Source organism: Jatropha curcas, chromosome 6 (genome assembly GCF_041381405.1).
Source record: "Jatropha curcas cultivar XTBG-Jc1 chromosome 6, XTBG_Jcur_1.0, whole genome shotgun sequence".
NCBI lineage: Eukaryota > Viridiplantae > Streptophyta > Magnoliopsida > Malpighiales > Euphorbiaceae > Jatropha > Jatropha curcas.
The window spans coordinates 24,784,902-24,807,391 of NC_143156.1; the positions used below are offsets into that span (position 1 = coordinate 24,784,902).

At 28.8% G+C, this 22,490-nt stretch overlaps 2 protein-coding genes across 2 annotated transcripts; both read left to right on the top strand.

Annotated features, from left to right (window-relative positions):
- Positions 1-7,626: 7,626 nt before the first annotated feature.
- On the top strand, positions 7,627-12,161 carry LOC105645505 (Transcription initiation factor IIF, beta subunit). The gene is made up of 6 exons (XM_012231119.4): positions 7,627-7,979; positions 9,018-9,126; positions 9,917-10,047; positions 10,131-10,196; positions 10,358-10,504; positions 11,847-12,161. The coding sequence occupies exons 1-6, from the start codon at positions 7,725-7,727 to the stop codon at positions 11,964-11,966; spliced, it is 828 nt and encodes a 275-aa protein (XP_012086509.1). The 5' UTR covers positions 7,627-7,724; the 3' UTR covers positions 11,967-12,161.
- Positions 12,162-16,890: 4,729 nt separating this feature from the next.
- LOC105645504 (uncharacterized) lies at positions 16,891-19,869 on the top strand. The gene is made up of 4 exons (XM_012231118.4): positions 16,891-17,029; positions 18,173-18,329; positions 18,575-18,865; positions 19,072-19,869. Exons 2-4 carry the CDS (start codon positions 18,195-18,197, stop codon positions 19,696-19,698), a joined length of 1,053 nt encoding a protein of 350 aa, XP_012086508.1. The 5' UTR covers positions 16,891-17,029; positions 18,173-18,194; the 3' UTR covers positions 19,699-19,869.
- Positions 19,870-22,490: the final 2,621 nt, after the last annotated feature.

The following is a 22,490-nucleotide window of genomic DNA, read 5'->3' on the forward strand; positions in this document are numbered from 1 at the left end:
GTGATAGGTTGTTTGAGAGACCGTGAAAAAAAAACTTCCGTGCTGTTGATAATTCTCTCACCATTAAGAGAGCACTTATGGACAAAAGGCCAAAGTGAAGAAACATAGATCTGCTGTTACGGTGAGAATCAAATTGCCACAATGAGGTAATCCATAACATAGATCTGGTGTTATGGATCAAGGTACTCTTCCGCTTATTGTGTATTCTTATTGAATAAATTCTATGAACTATAAGATCTAGGTTATATTAAAGTTATTTTTAACAAAATCGGTCCAAACCGAAATCAAAACCGAGGGCTGCGGTCTAGTTCTGGTTTCAAGTTTTGAGGAACTAACGGTTTTTCCAACTGATTAGAATCGGTTCCACCGGTTCAAACAGGCGGTTCAAGCAGAATTTTTTTTTACTTTTTTCAAAAGTTTATTTGAAATCTCCAAATTAACCATATGAATAACTATGTAACGGCTAGTTTTAAAGAAATTTGTGGAAAGTTGATTTTTTTAAATTTACTATAAATACCCATTATTTTTATTTATTCTCACACAAAATTATTTCTCTCTGCTGCTCTCTACTCTCCAATATTTCTAAGCGCACCCATTTATAATTGTGCAAATTATTGTAAATAATTTCTCCAAAAGCCAATATCTAATTATTGTCCAAGCCTTTAAAAAAAAGTTCCAAGTCTTTTTTTTTTTAACTTTTTTCTTCAAGTTTTTTTTAATCATTTCATAAATATCTAAATTTTAACTTTTCAATAAAAAATGTTCCTTAATTTTTTATTTTTTTATTTTATAATTATGCGATTCGCCGGAAAATCGATTGGAAAATCGGCCGGAATTTTTAATTTTAAAACCGTAACTGTTCGGTTTCAAACCGTAACATGAACTGTCAATTTTCGATTCAATTCTGATTTTAGAATCGAAATTGTCGGTTTTCGAACCGAAACTGTGGCCACCCCTGCACATTGTAAAGGTTTGATATGTAAATACAAATTATGATAGAGGAGAACAGAAAAGTATAGTAATATAGATTATGGTATAAAAATACTTTTATGTTTGAAAAAATAAAATTAAATCCATTTTCACTTGAAAATATGAAAAAAAAAAGTCAACTGTATTTATAGAATATATAATTAAAACTCTAAAATTGGATGTATGGCTTGGACATGTTCTAAGAATAATTATATTTTTAGTTTCCAAATTTTTCATTTTTTTTTTATTTTGGAGTTACTATAACGATTGAGTTTTTAAATTTTTTAAAATTTTCAAAATTTGTCTTCCAGTTTTTAACAAGTGATAGCTGCCTTGGCCGGAAAAAAAAAAAATGTAAAGTTTGCCAGGCCACTACTTCTGATGGTGGTGGCGGCGGTTGATATTATGCATTTCACAGGCGCAGTAAATTGTTTCTCATCTTATTTAGCAAAACCATTAAAGGAAGTTTATTTTTTAGGAATTTGATACACAGGGTTTTTTTTTTTTTTAGAGATATAATTCATTAATAATAAAATCAAGTGTTATAAATACTCAATTAGAGCAGACATAAAAACTTACTATTATTATTAATAGAAAGTTCGCTATCCTTCAACAATAACAAAAGATTTATATTTTTTTGAATAATAAAAATAAAACTAAAAGAAACATGACCGATATAAATCTTCATAGTAACAACTGATCCTTTAATTGATTTGGACGATAAAATAACTTCTCCAGATCTTTTATGCTTAGATTATTTTTTCAAAAACTTATTGCGTATGACGTACACCGATGAGTTTAAGTTACTATGTGTTGTTAATAACATCAATAGAGGAACAAGTCGCACTACCAAACTCTATTGATCGAAGATACATATTAGTAAAACAAGATCTAAATTCTCTAACCAAATAAAATCAAATATCATATCTTTTAAGAATGAACTAAACTCTCATGGAAGAAGGGACAAAAGAACTCCGAATACGAAAACAAAGCAACAATAACAAAAAAAAAAAAAAGAAAAAAGAAAGAAAAAATGAATCTATTAAAAAAAATCTGAATTTATTAAAAATAAATAAAAGATTAGAGACGACAAGATGATACACAGGGATTATAAAAAGGATCAGATGGACAATATTAAACGGAGGTTTAAAACGTTATTTTTCAAAATTTTCATGTCAGCATTGTCTTATTTGGCAAAACTTGCAGCTCTTTTTTCTCCAAGTCAACTGGCACGTGAGTCCCACACGTGCACAATCGTATTTTTAATTAGTCATAGTATTCCAAGACACCTAACTACAAAGTATTAAAAATTTAAGCACTTAATCATTGTTGTTTCAGTTGAAATACCGAAATAGAAAAAAAATAAAAGTTTGGACATTGAAATTTTAATTATCCCTATGTTTTATTATTAGAGATATTTTGATATTGTACGACCATTTAACAAAAAAAAAAAGAGAGCAAATTAACATATCAAATTTTATTATACTTGATCAAACCAAAAGGACTACATAGCAAGTGTTTTTGGTATATTTTGAACATTTCACGTTCACTTAACGGAAAAACTAAACATTGGTAGAGATTATAGTATAAGGATTTAGTAATGTAATTTTGAAAATCAAGATCTATATAAATATTAGGGGTGTGCACGGGACTGCGGGAATCCTAACTGGTTTTCGAAAACTATCTCAAATTTTTCATTTCGAGAAAAATATGATATTAATTTAATAGTCTTGTTCGAATCTCATCCCAAAAATAACTATGGAATGAGACTGGTTCTTTGATTAAAACTGATCCGTACTGATCCAAGTTCTGTCCATCTCATTTCAAAAATTGGGAATTCCTGTCCCACTTTTCTTTAAATTATAGTTGTCCTTTTTTAGGAATTTCAAATTATATTCATAAAAATCATCTTATCCTTTTTTATTTTAGTTTTTTTATGATATCAATAACTGCTAAATTAATAATAGTACAAAAATATAATATGTATTTTTTAAAATATAAAATAAATCAACTAATTTTATATATTTCTCAATATAGGTTTTTCCTCTATTATTCTATAGTATGTGTCAAGTAAATATTTTTGAATAAATTTTTTCTACTAAACAAAAAATTAAAAGATTAATCAACATAAGGGAAACTATTAACTTCAATTAATCTGATTATTGGATTATTGGTTATGATTATTTATTTTTCAGATGATATTTATGATTAAATTAAGTGTAAAACTTAAATCAGTTTAAAGACAACATTGACAAAAATAAAAATGAGTTAAAATTTATAAAATACATATAAAATTAAATTGTATATAGTTTTTGCATTATTTTATTTTATTATATCTAATGTTTTTATTGACTAGAAAATAACTACTTGAAAATCTTTTATTATAACTTTAGTAGTACATCATCAATTATTGAATTAATTATTTGATTTATTCTTTTTTTTTTTTAACTCAAACTTATATAAATGAATTTTATATGGACCCTTATTTTTTTCTATTTTTTATTTCTATTGTAATCAATGAATATAGTAATTTTTTATCTTTTTTTATGAAAATAATTTAGTAAGACTATGGAAAATTTCGATTGATTTTGACAACCCATTCCATCATGTCTTATAGACCCGAATTCCCGTTCCATTCCCTTCCAAAAATTGAGATGGGATGGGATACGACTACATATCTATTGGAATGAGATTGAAACTCTATTTCTATGTCCCCATATTTTGGGATGGGATTGAAAATTATGTAATTCTTGTCCCAACCCGGACCATGCACACCCTAATAAATATATAAAAACTAAAACATAAAACTTATATGTCATAGTGTCTACATATATATATATATATATATATATGTATATATATATATATATATATGTATATATATATATATATATAAGCAAAGCAGTTTGCATTATATGGAAGCCAATTGTAAACCTCTAGTATGAGGCGGACAATAATTATTTAGCATAGTTATAAGAAAATAAAGTATCATGACGACAATTGTAAGAAGATAAGTTGTTTTATATTTTCAGATAATCCCTCTATCAAGATAATATCAGTAAAAAGATTATCTATAGCATTTAATATATTAATATAAATCTCTTTATTCTTACAAAATAATTAATAAGTAATCCACGCGCTTAAAAAGAATGTGAATAAACAATGCATTACTATTAAATAAACAATATATAAGCAATTTAAAAAATATAAATTGAACGTATAGGATACCAAAATTAAAAAAAAAAAAGTAGGACATCCGCATACTTGGGACATACTACACCAAATAAGTAATATATTAATATTTCAAATAAATAAATAATAATTTACAATAAATTATAAACATAAAATAAAAAAACTTTAATTTCTTATTTTAATGACGCCAAAAATATATAAAAATACTTATTTTTTTTATTGGCAATAAAAGAAATCTTGGTTGATTAGCTTGGTGTATGGAGTAGTCTCACAGGAGCTGAGTTTCACGAAAATAGGACACGAGATACAGAACGTACGAGATACGATAATTTTTAAAAAAGGTAAGACATTCACTCGCTTTAAACAGATTACACTAAATAAGTAAGACATTAATATTTCAAATAAATAAATAATCATTTATAATAAACATAAAATACAAAAACACTAAATTTCTTATTTCAATAACACAAAAGCAAATAAAAAAACACTTCATTTTTATTGGTAATAAAAAAATCTTAGTTAATTAGTTTTTTGCATGAAGTAGTCTCATATACCAAAAGTTAGGTTAATACATCCACTTAACCTATTTATGATATTAAGCGGGTTACACGAGTTGTGTGTGGGTCAACATAACTCACTGAATTTATTTCTGATATTAAGCAGGTTAAAAGTGTCGTGTTCGTGTTAACCGTCTAATTTTCATATTGTGTTTGTGTCAAAGTTATAAAAATTATTTATTTTTTAGTATTGCGTTCTAACACTAGTATATATAAAAGTTGAGATAAAGAGAATGTTTAAAGTGTTATCTTTATTCAATATTATATTTTTTTCTTATAATTTTAATTTTTTAATTTATTTTCCCCTATTTTGATTGGCCATATATTAATATCTAATATGATTAATTTAATATTTAATATCTTAAAAATTATTTTTGAAATTGAATCATATCAATATCTTTGTATCTAATCCTTATCTACAGCCATCTTTAAATATCTTCAAAATCATCATCTCCATTCAAATCTGCTAAGAAACAATCAAAATTAATGCTATCTGTACGCCCTTCCCCCTCTCTATATATACGATAATCATACGCAAAAAAAAAAAAAAAAGGACGAACAATGAGGCTGAGGAAGAGAGACGTGCAAAGAGGAGGAGAATGCCAAATAAATGCTTTTCTTCGAGAATTTGTGCTGCAACCGCGTTTAGCACCGTTTTCTTTTTGACACCCATCTTCTGTCATTTTAATTATGCGTTTATAGTTTGATGCAAATTTGATTTTGCATGCTCATTCTGATTCTGAAGAGGAATCATAAATATTAGATGATTCAGAATTAACCTTATACCCATATGCTCTCTTTCAAGGCCATCGAAAAGAAAGATCAAAATGACCATCAAAAGTGGCAAATATACGGCGCAGATCACAAATCTTTGAATTTTTTAAATATGACAATAAACTAATAATTATTTAAAAATATATATAAATATCAGCATCCGAAGCATATTCCGAGGCCTATTTTTCATTTTTTGAAAATTTTGAGTTTTTTACTTTTTTTTCCCTTAATTTTTTATATTTTGATTTGCCAACTTAATTGTTTTTTTAATTTAATATTTAATATATAACAATGATAATTGATAATTTTTGAAACTAAAATTTATTCAATCATCCAACTTGATCCAGCTAAAAATATAACTTTTGAATTTATTAAATTTAAGAAAAAAAAATTTATGCCTATATCAACTTCTATAGATAGAACAATTTCTTGGTATCCTAATTCATTTCTCGTATATTCTTGAAAACCAACATGACAATAAAAAAATATGTATTCAATCTTTTTTAATATTTATATTAAAAATAAAAAATTTTTAAAAATGATAAGATAATTGATAATAATATTTATTTAAATATATATATATATATATATATATATATATATATATATATATATATATATATAACACCTCGGAACAACGACTAATTAGAATATTAAGATACTTAGATAGCATAATGCTAAAAATATTATTTTATTGAGATGAAAATAATTTTTATGTTTTTAAAATTATTTTTTAATATAATTGATAGAAAGTTTGAATTAATGCATTAAATTTTCAGTTTTTTTAAATAATAATAAACTTAATAATTATCATTAATACTTTCAAAACCTTTTATTTTCTTGTTTGTTTAAATCATTAACAATATCATTTAATATTTATATATATACAAAGATATAATTAAATATTTATTATTTTCATTTTATTTTTTCTACTCTTAGAAAATTTGTATGGATTCCCCTATTGAATATAATTGAGCAATAAAAAAAAAAACTAGAATCGTACTTAGCAAAAAAAAAAAAAAAAAAGTGAATCTCTCTTTGCAAACAATATCAAGTTAAGATTATTTTCATGGCATTTTACTAACATGAGCTTAATCAATGTGGCGATAGCGTAGGAATTTAAATATATTCGGGTTCTGATGATCAAATGAAATATGACTTTGTGATTTATAAATTAATTTATAACTATCAGTGTCTTTAATTCATATATAAGCATTTTATTTATTATCCTATAATTAGACGTTTATTTTTATTATTCAATATAATGCCCTAAATCATATAATTCATTTTTTTATAGTGCTGTTTTCTCAATGAAATTAAAACTTAACTTCTTTTTCTAACGTGATTATATACGTTTGAAATAAAAAAAAAATTTATGATAGAATTAATATTTGTGATTTTTTTTTGTGTGCGCGATGTTTCCTAACCTATTTCAAATCAAAGCAAACTTTAATGAATATATTTTTTTTAAGTTTTTAGTATTTGTTTAGCTTATGTTTGGATTTTAGATTGTTTATTCAAAATTAATTCAGTAACTAATATTTGTACATATTAATCTTAAAATCTATTAAAATATTTATGCAAAGTAAAAATTTTATTTTCATATTTATAAAACGATCATTTAAAGGATTCATTAAAATTACAAACTTTTTTTTTTGAAAATATTAAAATTACAAACTTGATTCATGAATATATATAGATTTATCTAAAAAGATTATTGCGCATTAATGAGGATATTTTATTGAATATTTGAATTCATTAAAAATGATTATTTTTTATAAAAAAATAGCATTTGTATTTCTAAATCATAATTATTTAAAAGAAATATATCTTAAAAAATTAAATTTGGCTAGAATAATAAAATGATTTTATATTATTATTCACATCTACTTATTATTAATTTATTGGACTAAAACCTACTAATCTAGCACTACATAGTAATTAGCCTTTACTATTTAGTTAATTTCTTTAATTAATTAAAAAATAGTTTTAGGAGACTGAACTGAAATTATCCCCAATTTGATTTTGTTTTCAAAACCACACAATCTTTCCAATCTACATTTAATAAATAAAAAATACACTTTAGGAGACAACAATTACGAGTATATATACATATATGTATATATACCCCCACAACACAACACAACACAACGAATACCGTTTCATTCTTTATTTTTTCACAGATAGAGACCCATTTTCTTTCACTTCAGCTTCTCTTCTGTTTCTCCCGCCATGGACGACTCTGGCAATACAACCAACGCTAGTACCAACCGGAATAGTAATAAGATCGGCGGGAGCGGTGGTGTTGTCATTGGTGGACCGGTGGAGACAGCCAGAGCAGAGAAAGCGGTGTGGTTAATGAAATGCCCTGCTTTGGTCTCTCGCTCTTTGAAGAACCCAACTCTTGATGATCCTTCTCGCCCAGTTGCTAAAGTAGTCCTCTCCATCGACCCTCTTAATTCCGGAGATGATAACTCCTCTCGTCAGGTTTCGAATCTCATACATTGTCTCTTTTTATGTCTCTGTTGGTTTATACGTATTGAAAGTTTATGTATTATAATCTTTGTACCTGCATGTCTTGTTTTCTTGATTTGACGGGTTTACAAAATTTTTTTGATTTCTAGGGTTTTTGGCTTCTTTCCATTTTCCTTTTATTTATATTATGTGATATTTTGTTAGTATTTTCATTTTCATGTTCATGCAGTGTTATACTGATTTTTTTTTGTTTGGGTATTGTTTTTCTGCATGCATTTTCTTGAATTTTTATGTTGAAATTATGAATTTGTATTCTTTTTACATGTCATTTTGCTGTTATATATCTTTTTGTTATTTGATGAATGTCACTTTTTAATATCATGTATTTGTTTTTATCTTATCTGAGGCAAGTTATTGGTTTCACAAATACTGAAATGTAAATGAAATATGATTCTGTTATTGCATGAGCTTTTTAATTTTGCATCTTTTGTATTATGTTCCCTTTCTGTCTTGATATCAAGGGGGGAGGGCTTGGGGGGATGAATGCAGAGTAAAAGAGGCAAAATCTTTATAGTGTTGGATTTTTTGGAATGGAGAAATTCAGTGTTTATGGCTTTCCCAAAGAAATAGTTCTATTACTATTGCTATGTTCATGAAACTGAATACGTTTTGGGTGTCATTTTGTGAATTTGATAACAAGTGATATTGATTTTTGTGCCTCTTTAACTACAAGATTTGCAAGGGAACTTATACACAAGTTAAATTGACTTTGTTTTCATTTTGTAATTCTTCTTTAAATTAAGATGGTGATGGAATTTAGTTAAATTCATTGTCATTTAAGTTTATTTTTGGCACTGTTGGATGAAGCATAGAAGTTTTGTCAGAATGGTGAGGAAGAACAGCTTCTTTAATCTGCCTACGTTCAACTCCCCAGCACATTTTTTTGATGGAACAATGTTATAAACAAATTTCAGAGGCACACTGTGTTTGATGTTTTTCAATTTCCATCCTTTTGTTCTCCTCTATCTTATAAGTCACATGACTGTTCAGTTCACCATGGAATTGGCTGACAATGAATCTGGAAATGCACCCAAGTCTTACTCCATGGATATGTCTGAAGATTTTATCCCGATGTCTGTGTTTTCTGAGTCATCTCAAGGTAAGCATGCACCTTTTTGAGATGCTCTGCTTGAAATTCATTTTTTCATGAATAGAGTGACTCGATCATTGTGAATTTTTCACTTTGCTCTGACAAATAGCTTTTATCTACATGCTATTCTTCTTCTCTAGCACCTTTTTGCCCCTCATTTTTGCTTTATATAAATTTTGCATGTTTTCATACTTCCTTTGCTGGTTAAAATCTGGTCCTATCATGTTAATTTTTCATTTATATGAAAGTAGGGCGTTCAAATTGGGTAGGCATATTAGCATGATCAAATCCAATGAAAAAGGCCTTTAACATTTTTAATTTTTCAAAGAACAGAATATTAGGATGAATTTTTCTGTATGCCACAGTTAGCTAGAACTTAGATACAAATATACATAATGAGCTGATGTGAAAGTTGTATGGTCTCTTGCCTCTTCACAAGGGTGATCATCAAGAATCAGTGACTTGAGCTTGTGTTAAACTTACAAAAGAAGTGGTAGTGGTTCATGGAAATTTGTTTACTATCCTTCTGGATTTATTATTTTCCTAACATGAGAACTCACTGTGTTTCTTCTTTGTTCTCATTATGCCATGAAGAGTCGACAAGTCCTGTGTGCTCTCTCTCTCTCTCTCTCTCTCTTTAATGTTTTGTATGGGTTCCTTCTTTGAACTCTATTATCTGTGCTTCAATGCACACAGGAATCACAAACATTTAAATAAAGAATATTTTATCAGCTCAATTGGCTTGCTTTTATGACATTTGGAATTTGGCACTAAAGTAGTAAATATCTTTGTCTAACAGGAAAGGTTTCTGTGGAGGGAAAAATATTATTTAAATTTGACATGAGGCCCCATTCTGAAAACCTTGAGAACTATGCAAAAATTTGTCGTGAAAGGACTAAGAAGTATATGACCAAGGGCAGACAAATACAGGTAGTCTTTTCACAAACTCCCAGTGTCTTATATCTTATGTAGATTATCTAATCTGTTTAATCATTGTCTGATTCTCATTTCAGGTCATCGACAATGACACTGGGAGTCATATGAGGCCCATGCCATTATTTATTGCCTCTACACCCAATGTACTTATGGCTAACTTCTTTTTGCATGTAATTTATATAAAAATTGCACTTTGCTTTTGTGGAGACACTTCTCTTTTTGCCAGTTTATGATAAGATCAGATCATATCTACCACATTGACTATCAAAAATTACTATGAGAAGAGCTGATATTTTTGCAATAGGAGAAGAAGAAACCACCTGCCAAAGCAACAGATACGAAAAGAACAAGGAGAGACCGTGGAGAGATGGAAGATATCATGTTTAAGCTCTTTGAAAGGCAATCAAATTGGACATTAAGACAACTCATCCAAGAGACTGACCAACCTGAAGTATGTACTTTTAACCAATTGGTTTCTGCTTAAGGTTTTCTTACTTATTCTGTTTATTGAACCTAGTAATCTATGCTTGATCTTATACCGAATCATGTTGTGTGTTTTCTTTTTATCTTTTTTCAAGAACATGGTTATCTCTATAGAGGATATTCCACTTGCAGGAAGTAAGTACCATGCCATGGAATTATCTTGGATGTACACCTCCTAATCCAAACTCTTGTTTTATGCCTTCAAGCCTTGCCCAAATATTTAGGCTTGACAACTTCATATCTGATTTTATCATTAAGCTGTGGTAGTTCACATTTTACTTAAGTTCCAACCCACTGATCTGAATGCTCGAAATTTTTAGTTCTTCTGCCTTTGTAATTCCCTGAAATTGATGTATTTATTACTAAACATTGTCATATTACTCATATATTAATTGGTTGATGTATTTGTTAACCATTTATGTACTGATGCTAAATGTATTTACTGTCCATTGTTCCCCTTCACTCGTTTGTCTTGCTGTGATTATTCTCCTCGCTTGATATCTAACTGCCCAACATTATATAATCATGTCGTGCAGTTTTACTTAGCTACCTGACAAAATTATTATGTCATCTTAGTTCCAGAAGTACCTTCTATTCATCTAATTTTTATTATTAAATGACAAGTTTTTTCAACCATGCCATCTTTTATTTCTGTATTCTGTATCAGTGATGCATCCAATAAGCACTAATAAGATATTGGTTTGGAAGAAGAGAGGCTAATATGAATCCAGCTGATTCCATTACCCTGTGTAATCATGAATGAATTTCTAGCTCCATGGTTGATCAATGCAGAAATGGCCTCTGCATATTAGAATTTCTGAGAGGTTTTTTAGTATTGTAGCTGTATTCTTTTCTGGATGCTGTTATTCTTAGATTAAATTTAAATTTTACTTCTACCAGGAAGAAGGTGGAATTGGCTTGTTTTATTCCAAGCTGCTAAAATATTTGGAAGATATTTGCAGTCTGTATCCATACTTTTTTGTGACTCAGATATGTGGTTGTCTGCAGTGAACTTATCTCGCTGTTTCTGTGAAATGAAATTGTTAATCTTCTAATATAATTGGTTATTTTCATGTTCTCTATGAGTTATCACATTATGAATGATATTACTAGGCATCTTTCAACAGCCTTTTCTTGGTTTCTTCACTTCTGAGGAATGCTATAAACTCTCTCTCTCTTCTTTTTCTTTCTCCTTGTGTTTGTTGGGGATTTTTTTTCGTTTTTTTTTTTCTTTTTTGCTTTTTCCTTGTTGAATTGATTGTTTAGCATTCTCACCTTTTTCATTTTCTATTGATCTTTTCTTTTTACAGCAATTTCTGAAGGATATCCTTAAAGAACTTTGTGTCTACAACAATAAGGGTACTAATCAAGGATCATACGAACTGAAGCCAGAATACAAGAGAACAGCCGAGGAACCAGGTGCTAAATGAGTTTTAGCGTGCTTATCAATGATTATAGGAAGTAAACCTTTAGTCGTAATTGTCAATGCTTTATTTTTTTTCTCACCCCCCCACCCCCACCAAAAAAAGAACTGTTATACTGTTGCCTTATTTTTCAAATGTAATTGAGATACATACTCCAATGCAAAGAAGGTAGGCCATGAAAGAAACAATTACCTTATTGAACTTTCTGACCTCTTGTTTGATTTTATTATTGCATATTAAACTTTAAGTTCACATTAACTGGGATCATCTAAATGGATGTTTTCTTGCATTGATCTAGAACACTTTTCTGCAGCTGATTTTGTCATATATGCATATGCATGAATTTGTTTCGTATCGGAGATGAAATGAGATGATCATAGGATATAAGATTGAACATGCAAATGTTCTTTTACATCACAGATTATGAAGTTGATCTTATTTCCACTAGATAGAAATCACCCAAGCTGAATTTTTTTTTTTTTTTTACTTTTGGCATTGAGGAGTTGAATATGGGTCTTTTATTTTTTTATTTTTTTTCTTTTTGGTGTTAAACTACGAGCGTCCCCAATGTCCAGCCCACTGGGCTGCGCTTAATTCTGCTCGACCTGGGGTTGATTTGAGTAAAAAAGACTTAGTTATATGTACACTTACTGTCAAGCTAAGACCTATGCCTATATGAGCGTTGTAATGGTGATTTTGAGCATGTCCTTGAACCTAAATGTTTACTTTTGTCTCTTGTCGTCATTATTGTGTTCTATAATGCACCTAAAAGAGTGGATTTTGCGAATGTGTTTTACGAAAGGGTGAGTCACTGTTGAGTCCCTCTGTATAGTGAAATACCGTATGCAGGATTTGTGTTTTCAACAGTTAATTTAATAGTTTAATAAACCCTTTTAATTAGCTTGGCTAGTCACGTGAATCGATTATTAAAATTTGACTACTGACGAGTTTAATGTTTTTGAGGGTTCTAGATGAGCTGAGGTGCGTTGCGTCAATCTCGGTTTAACTCAAGCTTGGAAAATATGCTTGATTTGTTTGTAGTTTATAGTTTATAATAATAATAATATATTTTTGACTTTTAAATGCTCAAAATTTAGTTCAAATTTGGCTTTTTATTAAAGAAACTCCATAAATAAGCTTAAATTCAATTCATTAAGCTTATCAAATAAGTTCAAATAAACTTTTTACAATTCATTTAGTTCATTTATAGACTTTGATCTATTTGGTTTTTTTTTTTTTTTTTAAACCACCAGTATCCCGACTCTATTACTAAAAATATTCTAATCTTGTTCCGGGTTTAGTTACAGTTAAAATTCTGCGTTCCTTCATGTAGGTGTGATTAGCGGAAATTGAATCCAATAGCTCTTTACACATGCACAGCCTGCGTAGCTAACTGAGATTGAATCCAAGAGCTCTTCGTAAATGCTCAACCTGCGTAGCTAACTTAATCACAACTCCTCACATGTTCAGTCTATGTTGCTAATTGAGCCACAACACGTAGGTTAGATCTATTTAGTTTTAACTATTGTATTAGCTTAGCTGGTAACTAATATCTATAGGTTTTAGTTAAATGAATACAAGTTATTTGGTAAAAATAGAGGTTGATATTGAAATATAAAATAATATTATTATTTTAAATAATATATTTATATAGGTTTTAGTTAAATGAATATAAGTTATTTGGTAAAATAGTGGTTGGCATTGAAATATAAAATATTATTATTATTTAAATAATATATTTATATATATATACACTCTGTATAAATGAAGTTCAAATATAATTAAATATGAACGTATAGTAATTGATAGGAAAAAAAAAGCTTAAAAAGAAATTTGATGGAGTTAACTATTAATTGAAATTTTTATCAGCTATCAATTGTTGATTAAACATCTCTTAGCTTCTGTATGGGCGCAAACTAGCTTTCAACTACATAAGAATGCGATGCTTCTCAAATAGCTAATGAATTTCTCATTTAATGCTGATGTGGAAGAGTTTATAACGTTAATTTTTAGATAATAAACTATAAAATATAATATATCAATCCATATATATATATATATATATATATATATATATATATATATATATATTTGAGTGGTATATATATCTTACTGTATATATAAAAATGTGAGGATGGAGAAAAATAATGAGATTTCTGATATCGTTTTCAATGAAATTTAGGATATCTTAAAATAGTTTAGTTGTATCAAATTCAAAAATTACATTTTATACTTATGAGTGTTTGGATGAGTAGTTCAACACTCTTTTTTTTTAGATGAGGTTGAGAGTTGGATTCTCATGAATGGAGCAAATATCTGTGTTTAAAATAAAATAAAAAATACATTTTATTATTTGATTGAATATAATTTCTAAAAATTTTTTTAAAATAAATAAATATATATAATAAAAAAGAAAAAAAGTATGCTTTTTTTTTTTTTTTTTTTTATGGTTGTAGGAAAAATTGTGGGTTTATTTGGAGATGATATAACCTTTCTTTTATTTAATCTTTTTTTATTACTTAATTAACTTATTTATTTATTTTAAATTTGCAACTTAGAATAATATAGAAACAAAATACTTAAATAAACTCATTAAGTGACAAATATTGGATCGTAGCATGATTTATTTTTTAATTTTCATTTATTGACTTGGTTTTTTTTCAATCAAAATCAAATTTAATTAAATTATAGCATCTCCGGAGTTATTTTTGAAATTCAAATTGATAATTCTTTTAATATAATTTATTTTTTATTATACGTTGAGTTCTTAAAAGAGTTTTATTCTTAATAAAAATTTATTATTTATTATTTTCTTTTTGGTTATTGAATTAATTTGGAACTATCACTTTATTAAGAGATTTATATCTCCTTTGTAATAAATAGATAGCCTTCTGGTTAAACATTTTTAATTTTCTTGATATTTTTTTCTTTTTAATATCCTAAATATATTTGACTTGAAAATAAAATAGTGTTTATGAAATTGAAAAAAAAACTAGAACTAGATATTTCTCTTTTGGGTTTCAAGAGTTTATGTGTATGTTTATATATTTTTTTTTTCAATGCACCGGACAAATACTACTATCACTATAATCAAAATGATTATCATTATTAATTCAGATCATCTTCTCGTTTTTTTTACCTATCGGTAAATAAAATTTATTATTATTTTTCATTATAGCTGTATATAAATATTGATTTAGAATTTAAGACAAGTTTAGAGATTGAGTGATTACTTGATTTTCATTTTGAGCTCCTATCAGGGTTTTAAGAATCTATATTTATAAATTAGGGATTAAAGGATTAGGTATAATAATTAGATTGAACTTTATTTTGAGACTGCTTCACTATATAAAAATAGAATCAAGTACATAAAAAATAACATTACAAGTAGCTTATTCGACAAAATCTAATATAAATTAACTAACTGTATTTATTTTAATTTAAACAAAAACTTATATTTTAATATTATATAAATAAAAAATTTGAAAAGTATAAAAAATAAAAATATAACGAGTATTGTCAACATATAGCGCATTTCATAAAAAAGACTAGTATAATATAATATTAAAAGAATTGATGAAAATTATAAAATTTGCTTAAATTAAGATTTTTTTTCTCATGTGACTTTTATTTCATGTACATCAGCCTAATGCGACTTGGCTTTAGCGACAAACAAATATTAATTGCTTGTCGATATAAATCCACTCGTCTATTCAGAGGAAATAAAATTACAATTTAGTCCTTTTTTAGAAAATTAGAAAAAACATAAATAGGGTCTTGAATTCGGTTTTTTTTTTTTTTTCAACGAAAAACCAAATTTTACTAATTAAACTCAAAAATAACAACATTGGAAATAAAACTGTAAGGAACAAGAATTCACTTCGTAAGATCAAACAAAGAACTCACATCAATTGCTAATAAGCATACAACTTTATTCTTTGATCTTCTCACAAACATTTGAAAATAAGATAAAATATCCATTAATAAAGCTTTACTGTCAAGAATGATACCATCAAAATCTAACCAATTGGGTCTATTTCAATTCGATCAAACGGTTCAATTTTATTAAAAAATAATTATTTTAAAATAATTGATTTCAAAATTATAAAATATTAAAAACTAAAAATCAAATAATCAAACCAAAAATCGAAAATAGTTCAAATTGGTCCGGTTTCAATTTTTCTAAAGTTTGCCCAAACCACAAACTAGGAGGAATGCTTTTTATCTCTAACATTAAAACTCTCCTGCAAAGCATCCATGTTCCGACTGCAACCACTATTTATTAAAGTAGAGCTCATGGGAGAAAAAAACACAACTCTCTGTAACATATAGACTCGTCGGTTCAGGCAACCAAGAATCTTCCCAGACATTTAGGATCATATTATTATTAATAAATAATATATTTTATGTTAAAATTTATATTATATTAATTAAATAATTTCCGAATTTCAAATTAGTAAGAGACGAAACTTAATAAAACAATATTAAAAAATTCAAAAACAATTATATCATATTGTTAGATTCTATTTCTAATAAAGTTTAAAATGATTTTTTCAAACAATAATTTTTTTTTTTTGACATTTTTTCAAACAATAATTTTGATTTTAATACTAAGCAGACTCCAAATAATGAATGCAATGGGTCAATAAAAATAATGAAAATAATTCCAAAAGAAGTATGATCAAATTGAAAAAAGAAAAAAAAAGAAAAAAGAAAAGGATTTGGTCAACCAAAGGAAAAATGGCAAGAAACACCCTAATGTGAATAGAATAATGCTAACTATAACACACGCAATTATCATGGCTGACCTAACCAAAACCCAGACCGATTGTCCGTTTCCAACTTTTGACTATTAAACCAAGTGGCGTGTGCTAAGCACGGCGTCGTTTACTGTCTCTCTACCCTCTTCTTTCTTCATCTTCCAATTCAATAAACAAATATAATCTCCCTCGTTTTCATCTTTGGCACCTAACTCTCTCTTTGATTCCTTTCTGTGTCTCCGATTATCTATAGAATTTTTTTCCTCTCCATTCTCGTTCTTCGCCTCCTGGGTTTCACTGCAATATCAGGTATGTCGTTTTATGCTTCTGGGTTTCTTCTGCAATTCTATAATTTTGTTGAATTTCTTGTTTATGATTTTTTTTTTTTTGTTGTTGTTCGGTGTTTAGATTTTGTTGTGCATTTCTGGGCTTGATTTTTGTTCTTTAATTTAGTTGCTGTGATCATGATTTATTAGTGCTGAATTTTGTTAACTGTGAGCTTTATTGTTTAATGGGAAAAAAGATTGGATTTTGTTGATTTAGATGTTTGTGACTTGTTAGATCGATTGTTTTAGGGATGTTGTTTTGAAATTGGGTTTTAGAATTCAACTGGGTTTTTGCTTTTCTTTTTTGAGATCCAAGCTTATTGTAATCCTTTCAGTTTTTTTATGGTTTTGGAAATATTTCTGAATTTATAGTATTATAATATATTTGGTAAAGTTTTAGTATTTGGAAATTAGTAATTATATTATCAAATTTGATTTCATAAAATGCAGGTTTTCCTTGTTGAAGTTGGAAACTTCATGGTTTCTTTATTAGGAGTCCTAGTCTATCTGGTATCATTTTTGGTTTGTAGGCTGTAAACTTTTCAGTAGAGGAATGAATTTTCAATTTTATTAATAAATTTTAAAGCTAAATTAGTTTTATTTAGAATTCTGTGATCCAATTTGAGCTCTAAGTTCTGAATTTCACTCCATAAACCCGGAAATCTTCCATTTGAGCCTAATTAACCCACAACAATCAGCATCCAATTCATTTGGTAATCTCAAAACACTGTTATTACTTGTCTCTTACTGAAATTGTTTCTTTATTCCTTATCTTTGTTACATTACTTTTGAGAGTTTGTTCGAGCTAGTTCATGCATGCTTCTAATGTTGTACACTATCAAGTCACATGGTATTTAATCTGTAAAATTTACGCTTTTAACCATTACTGATAAATATGAGCTGGGATTGTTTTGATTTTTTATATGTATCTTGTTTTCTACTGTGACCCTTGAGGATTAGCTAAAGAGATTTTACCCTTGTTTCTTGCCTGGACCTTTCTTAACTTGATTAGCCTAATAACAGGCTGATTTTTACCATAGCGAGATGTTATAACCTATGTATGAAATTTTAGTTTCCCACTTGGCACTTTGCTTTCATGTTCCTAATATTATGAACTCTTTTGCAGGTAGACTTTCTTTCCTATAAAGATGGACTTTTTCTTCAGAGGCCTAAATGAGGAACAGGCACCTTCTCAGCATGATATTATTAGGTGTCCATTTTTAAGAAACATTAATGAGCCTACTAATTTCTCCTTTGCCTCATCCGCGCCTTTCCCAATGCCAGTAAGTTATATGTTTTTATTTACTTTTGCTTTAAGACTTATTATGTTCCTTGTGTTTCAAATTTATCATCATTTTATCCAAGACTTATTTTTGCATGAGCTTAAGTGTTGCCTGTTTTATATGATGAAAAATTCTAATTCCTTTTGGGAACAAAAGATTGTGATGCTACTAAAATCTAGCCTGGTTAAATATGTATCCTTACTTGTCGCCTTAATCTCATTGCATTCCTTAAAACTTGTTGACAGGTTCGAACAGGCAAAGGTCCAATTTTCGAAGATGGTCCCAATTTTGATATGGCATTCAGGCTATTCCACGGGCATGATGGAGTAGTCCCCCTTTCAGAAAGATCATTCTCAAGTTCTATTAAACAGTCCCAGCCAACCCTTCCTGAGTTCAATCCTTTAGCTGCAAAAGCAGCTACCATCAGTCTTTCATCCTTTGGACCTGGGGGACCCTTCAGCTTTGACTCATTTTCGAAGAAGTGGAAGAATGAAAAGAAAAACTCCAAACCGTCCAAGAAAAAGTCATCCCCACAGGTAAATTAGTGTTAATTTCCTAAATAGACATGCCAATTATTTCTCTGTGCACATTGAGAGTTTTGCATACTTGAAGGTTCTCAAAATATTAAATGAATTGGAAAGTGTTGAATTTGAGATGTGTTATATTTTGAAATTGTGATCAAAATTTAGATTTCTATATTTTGTCTGAATTGCCCTTTTGACCGTTTTCTATGAATTTTCAGGGAGGACAGTCCAATCATGAGGCATCAAGCAATGAGTGGCTGCAAAATGGAAACTGCCCTATTGCAAAGTCATATCGTGCCGTTAGCAATGTCCTACCACTTGTTGCAAAGGCTTTCCAACCCCCACCTGGTGTGAAACTCAGATGCCCACCTGCAGTGGTTGCAGCCCGAGCAGCTATAGCGCGGACAGCTTTTGCTAAAAACCTTCGGCCTCAACCCTTACCTGCTAAAGTACTCGCAATTGGGCTGTTGGGCATGGCTGCAAATGTTCCTTTAGGTATATGGAGGGAACACACTGAAAAGTTTTCACTATCATGGTTCACAGCTGTCCATGCAGCAGTTCCATTCATAGGCATGCTCAGGAAATCTGTGTTGATGCCCAAGTCAGCCATGGCATTTACAATCGCAGCTTCTATACTGGGACAGGTTATCGGATCTAGAGCAGAGAGATACCGTCTGAAGGCAGTGGCTGCAAAGAAAATGTCTCTTGCAGAAATATCTGTCGGTGGTTCGAGTCAGTTAAACATTGTTGCTGTTAAAGGCAGAAATTGTGGTAATCTGGTGGAATATCCAGTTGCACTTCAGGTTGCCGGGACTTCTTCGTCAGCAGCAGATGTATTCTGCTGATTCTTTCTCTTGGCACTAAGTGTACTATTTATTACAGATTGTAATTCTTGTTTCTAACAAGAAGTGATTGTTAGTTCATTCCTTGTTCTCCATTATTATTCCCCATGTGGTGTAAGGACCTGATTTTAGCTATTGATGAAATAAAAGTGATGAAAAAATGAGTGAGATTTATTTGAGGCATCTTTTACAAATGTTTGATTTTCTGTTACAGTTAGTTGAATTTTCAGCACCAGAAGGTAATTCAAGTTTCAGTTCTAGTTGAAATTAATGTTTATGCAGGTCAACTAAAGGCTGCTACTATAAATAATACACAAAGTATCAGTTGCATTTGTGTTGACTTTTAAAATGGACTTTTTAGCTGTTAGGCAAAAATGGATGGCTAATTGCCAAGTCCACCTTCCAGATGAACGTGGCTGCCATATCCCACGTGCGACCCTTCCTCAATCCTCGGCCAAATGCATAAATTTATTTTTGAATGTTACAGCTTTAATTCTGTAACACTGAAAAAACTATAACTTTGGTTTGAAAGCAAGCTAACAAAGTGCTTCTGCTCTTCCACGTGTAACTTGATTAAATGCTAGTCTTAAGATGTGATATCAGCATCCGATAAATATACAAGGTCTTATTATTAGTGATTATCATCTTAATCAATAAAATATATACTTTTCTGTATAAAAATAAAAAATAAAAAGCCAACAAAATAAATAAAAAGTAGACTTCCACTCAAAATTCTAAGTCAACCAGCAAAAGAAAGGAAAATAAAGAAAGAAAGAAAAAAAAAACACTCCCTTCGTCTCGTATATAGATTTACTTTCCTTTTTTTATTTATTCCAAAATAGTCTTATTTTTTCAAAAAATTTATTATTATTTAATTTCTTATTATACTCTAATATAATATATATTTATATTCTCAATTTTATATACATCATTTAAAATTAGTAGAGGATATTTTAAAAAATAAATAAACAAAAAATATGAGGTAACTATATTAATTAATTTCCTCTAACCTATCAGAAAGTCAAATTAGGCATATATATATATATATATATAAAAGATGGAGGGAGAATATAATCATCTTTCTCAATTTTGGTAAACAAGCAATGCAATATTTAGTTGAAAAAATAAATAAAATAAGATCAACATCCTTATCTTGGATGATTACTTCATCAGGGAAAATTACGATTTCATCATTATATTTTGTCAAAATTAACTAGTATACCCTTGTAACAATACACTAAAATATCTCTCTATTTTACCTCTGATCAAACTATGTTGTGCTTCCATCAAAATTTTGTACATTTTGGTATTAATTTTCAAAAAAATGGCAAAATTACCATTATCTTCTACATCTCAACTTTCTCCCTCTTCCATCTCAACTATTTGACCCAGAAAAAAAAATAAAAAAAAAATAAAAAAAATAAGCAAACTTAACTCCATTTGAGTCTGAAGCTCTAACTGAGCAGTTATTACTTAGCAACATTTGGAAAAATTTATACATCTCAAGGGAAGAGTGTAGGCATCATATTTTTTATCAATCATTTGATTCTCAAAGGGTATGATTCCTCCATTAGTATTGCACAATAGGAAGCATTTGATGGATATGGTGGACTGTTTGGCTCTTTTCTTTCTTTCAAAATAATCTTATATTCTTTCATAAATCTTCCAATAACTGCAACATTTGTATCTGATAGTATTGCTTCAAAGGTTTTATAGCACAATCCTAGAAATATAATGTTGTAATTTTGTATTGATTGCCGATGGCAATCTATAACCAATTGCATATTGGATGGTTTTGCTGATGATGGAAGCAACTTCGGCATTGGAAACCCATTTAGCATCTGATGATGCAAGAACATGACCAGAATCCCTTGTGAAAGAATTTTATTAAATAACTCTACTTGGTAACTTTGAAGCTTAAACTACTTAGATATTGCATATCTCTATAATGCTTTTTGTTTTTATTTTTTTCTAGGTCAGAGTTTAGATGGAAGAGGAAGAAAATTGAAATGTAGAAGTAGGGGTGGCCATATTACAGTTCCGGGAACCGGAACCGGTCCGAACCGGAACCGGAGATTTTCGGTTCGGTTCCGGTTCCAGTATTGTTGGAACCACAAACCGACGGTTCCATAAACCAGTCGGAACCGGATGGAACCACCGGTTCTCTGGCCGGTTAGAACCGTAGGTTCGAACCGCCGGTTCTAGCCATTAGAAACTGTCAGATTTATTTATTTATTTATTTTTAAATTTTATTGTGAAATCTCTTAATTTTTTTGATTCCTCTAAACTCCAAGAGGATACGTAGGCAACTTAATTTTTTTTTTTAAAAAAAAATTAAGTTCAAGCCCTTTTTTTTTTTTTTAATTATGTTCAAACTTTGTTAAAAAAAAAAATAAATTCAGTTGAAGACTTTTTTTTAAAAAAATAATTAAGTTCAAGTCTTTAAAAAAATAAATTTAATTGAAGCATTTTTTAATTTTTTAGATGTATTTTTTTTTTAGAAATAACTTTCACAAATTTTTTAAATTTTAAAAACCAGTCTTCAAAATTTAAAATTTAAAATTACACAATTTGCCGGAAAACCGATCAGAACCGTCGGTTTTGCAACCGTTAAGGAACCGGAATCGGAACCGTTCGGTTCCAAATTGGAACCGGAACTGGAAATTTTCGGTTCGGTTCCATTTTCGGTTCCAGTTCCGGAACCGTGGCCACCCTTATGTAGAAGATGATGACATTTTTGTCTTTTTATAAGTTATTTAATGAAAATAAAAAATTTAAACAGAAATGTATAGTAG

Coding starts and splice junctions, on each gene's coding strand:
- LOC105645504 (XM_012231118.4), top strand. CDS start 18,195: ATGGACTTTTTCTTCAGAGGCCTAAATGAGGAACAGGCACCTTCTCAG. Junction 18,330..18,574: donor CCGCGCCTTTCCCAATGCCA/GTAAGTTATATG, acceptor ACTTGTTGACAG/GTTCGAACAGGCAAAGGTCC. Junction 18,866..19,071: donor AGAAAAAGTCATCCCCACAG/GTAAATTAGTGT, acceptor ATGAATTTTCAG/GGAGGACAGTCCAATCATGA.
- LOC105645505 (XM_012231119.4), top strand. CDS start 7,725: ATGGACGACTCTGGCAATACAACCAACGCTAGTACCAACCGGAATAGT. Junction 7,980..9,017: donor ATGATAACTCCTCTCGTCAG/GTTTCGAATCTC, acceptor ATGACTGTTCAG/TTCACCATGGAATTGGCTGA. Junction 9,127..9,916: donor GTTTTCTGAGTCATCTCAAG/GTAAGCATGCAC, acceptor TTTGTCTAACAG/GAAAGGTTTCTGTGGAGGGA.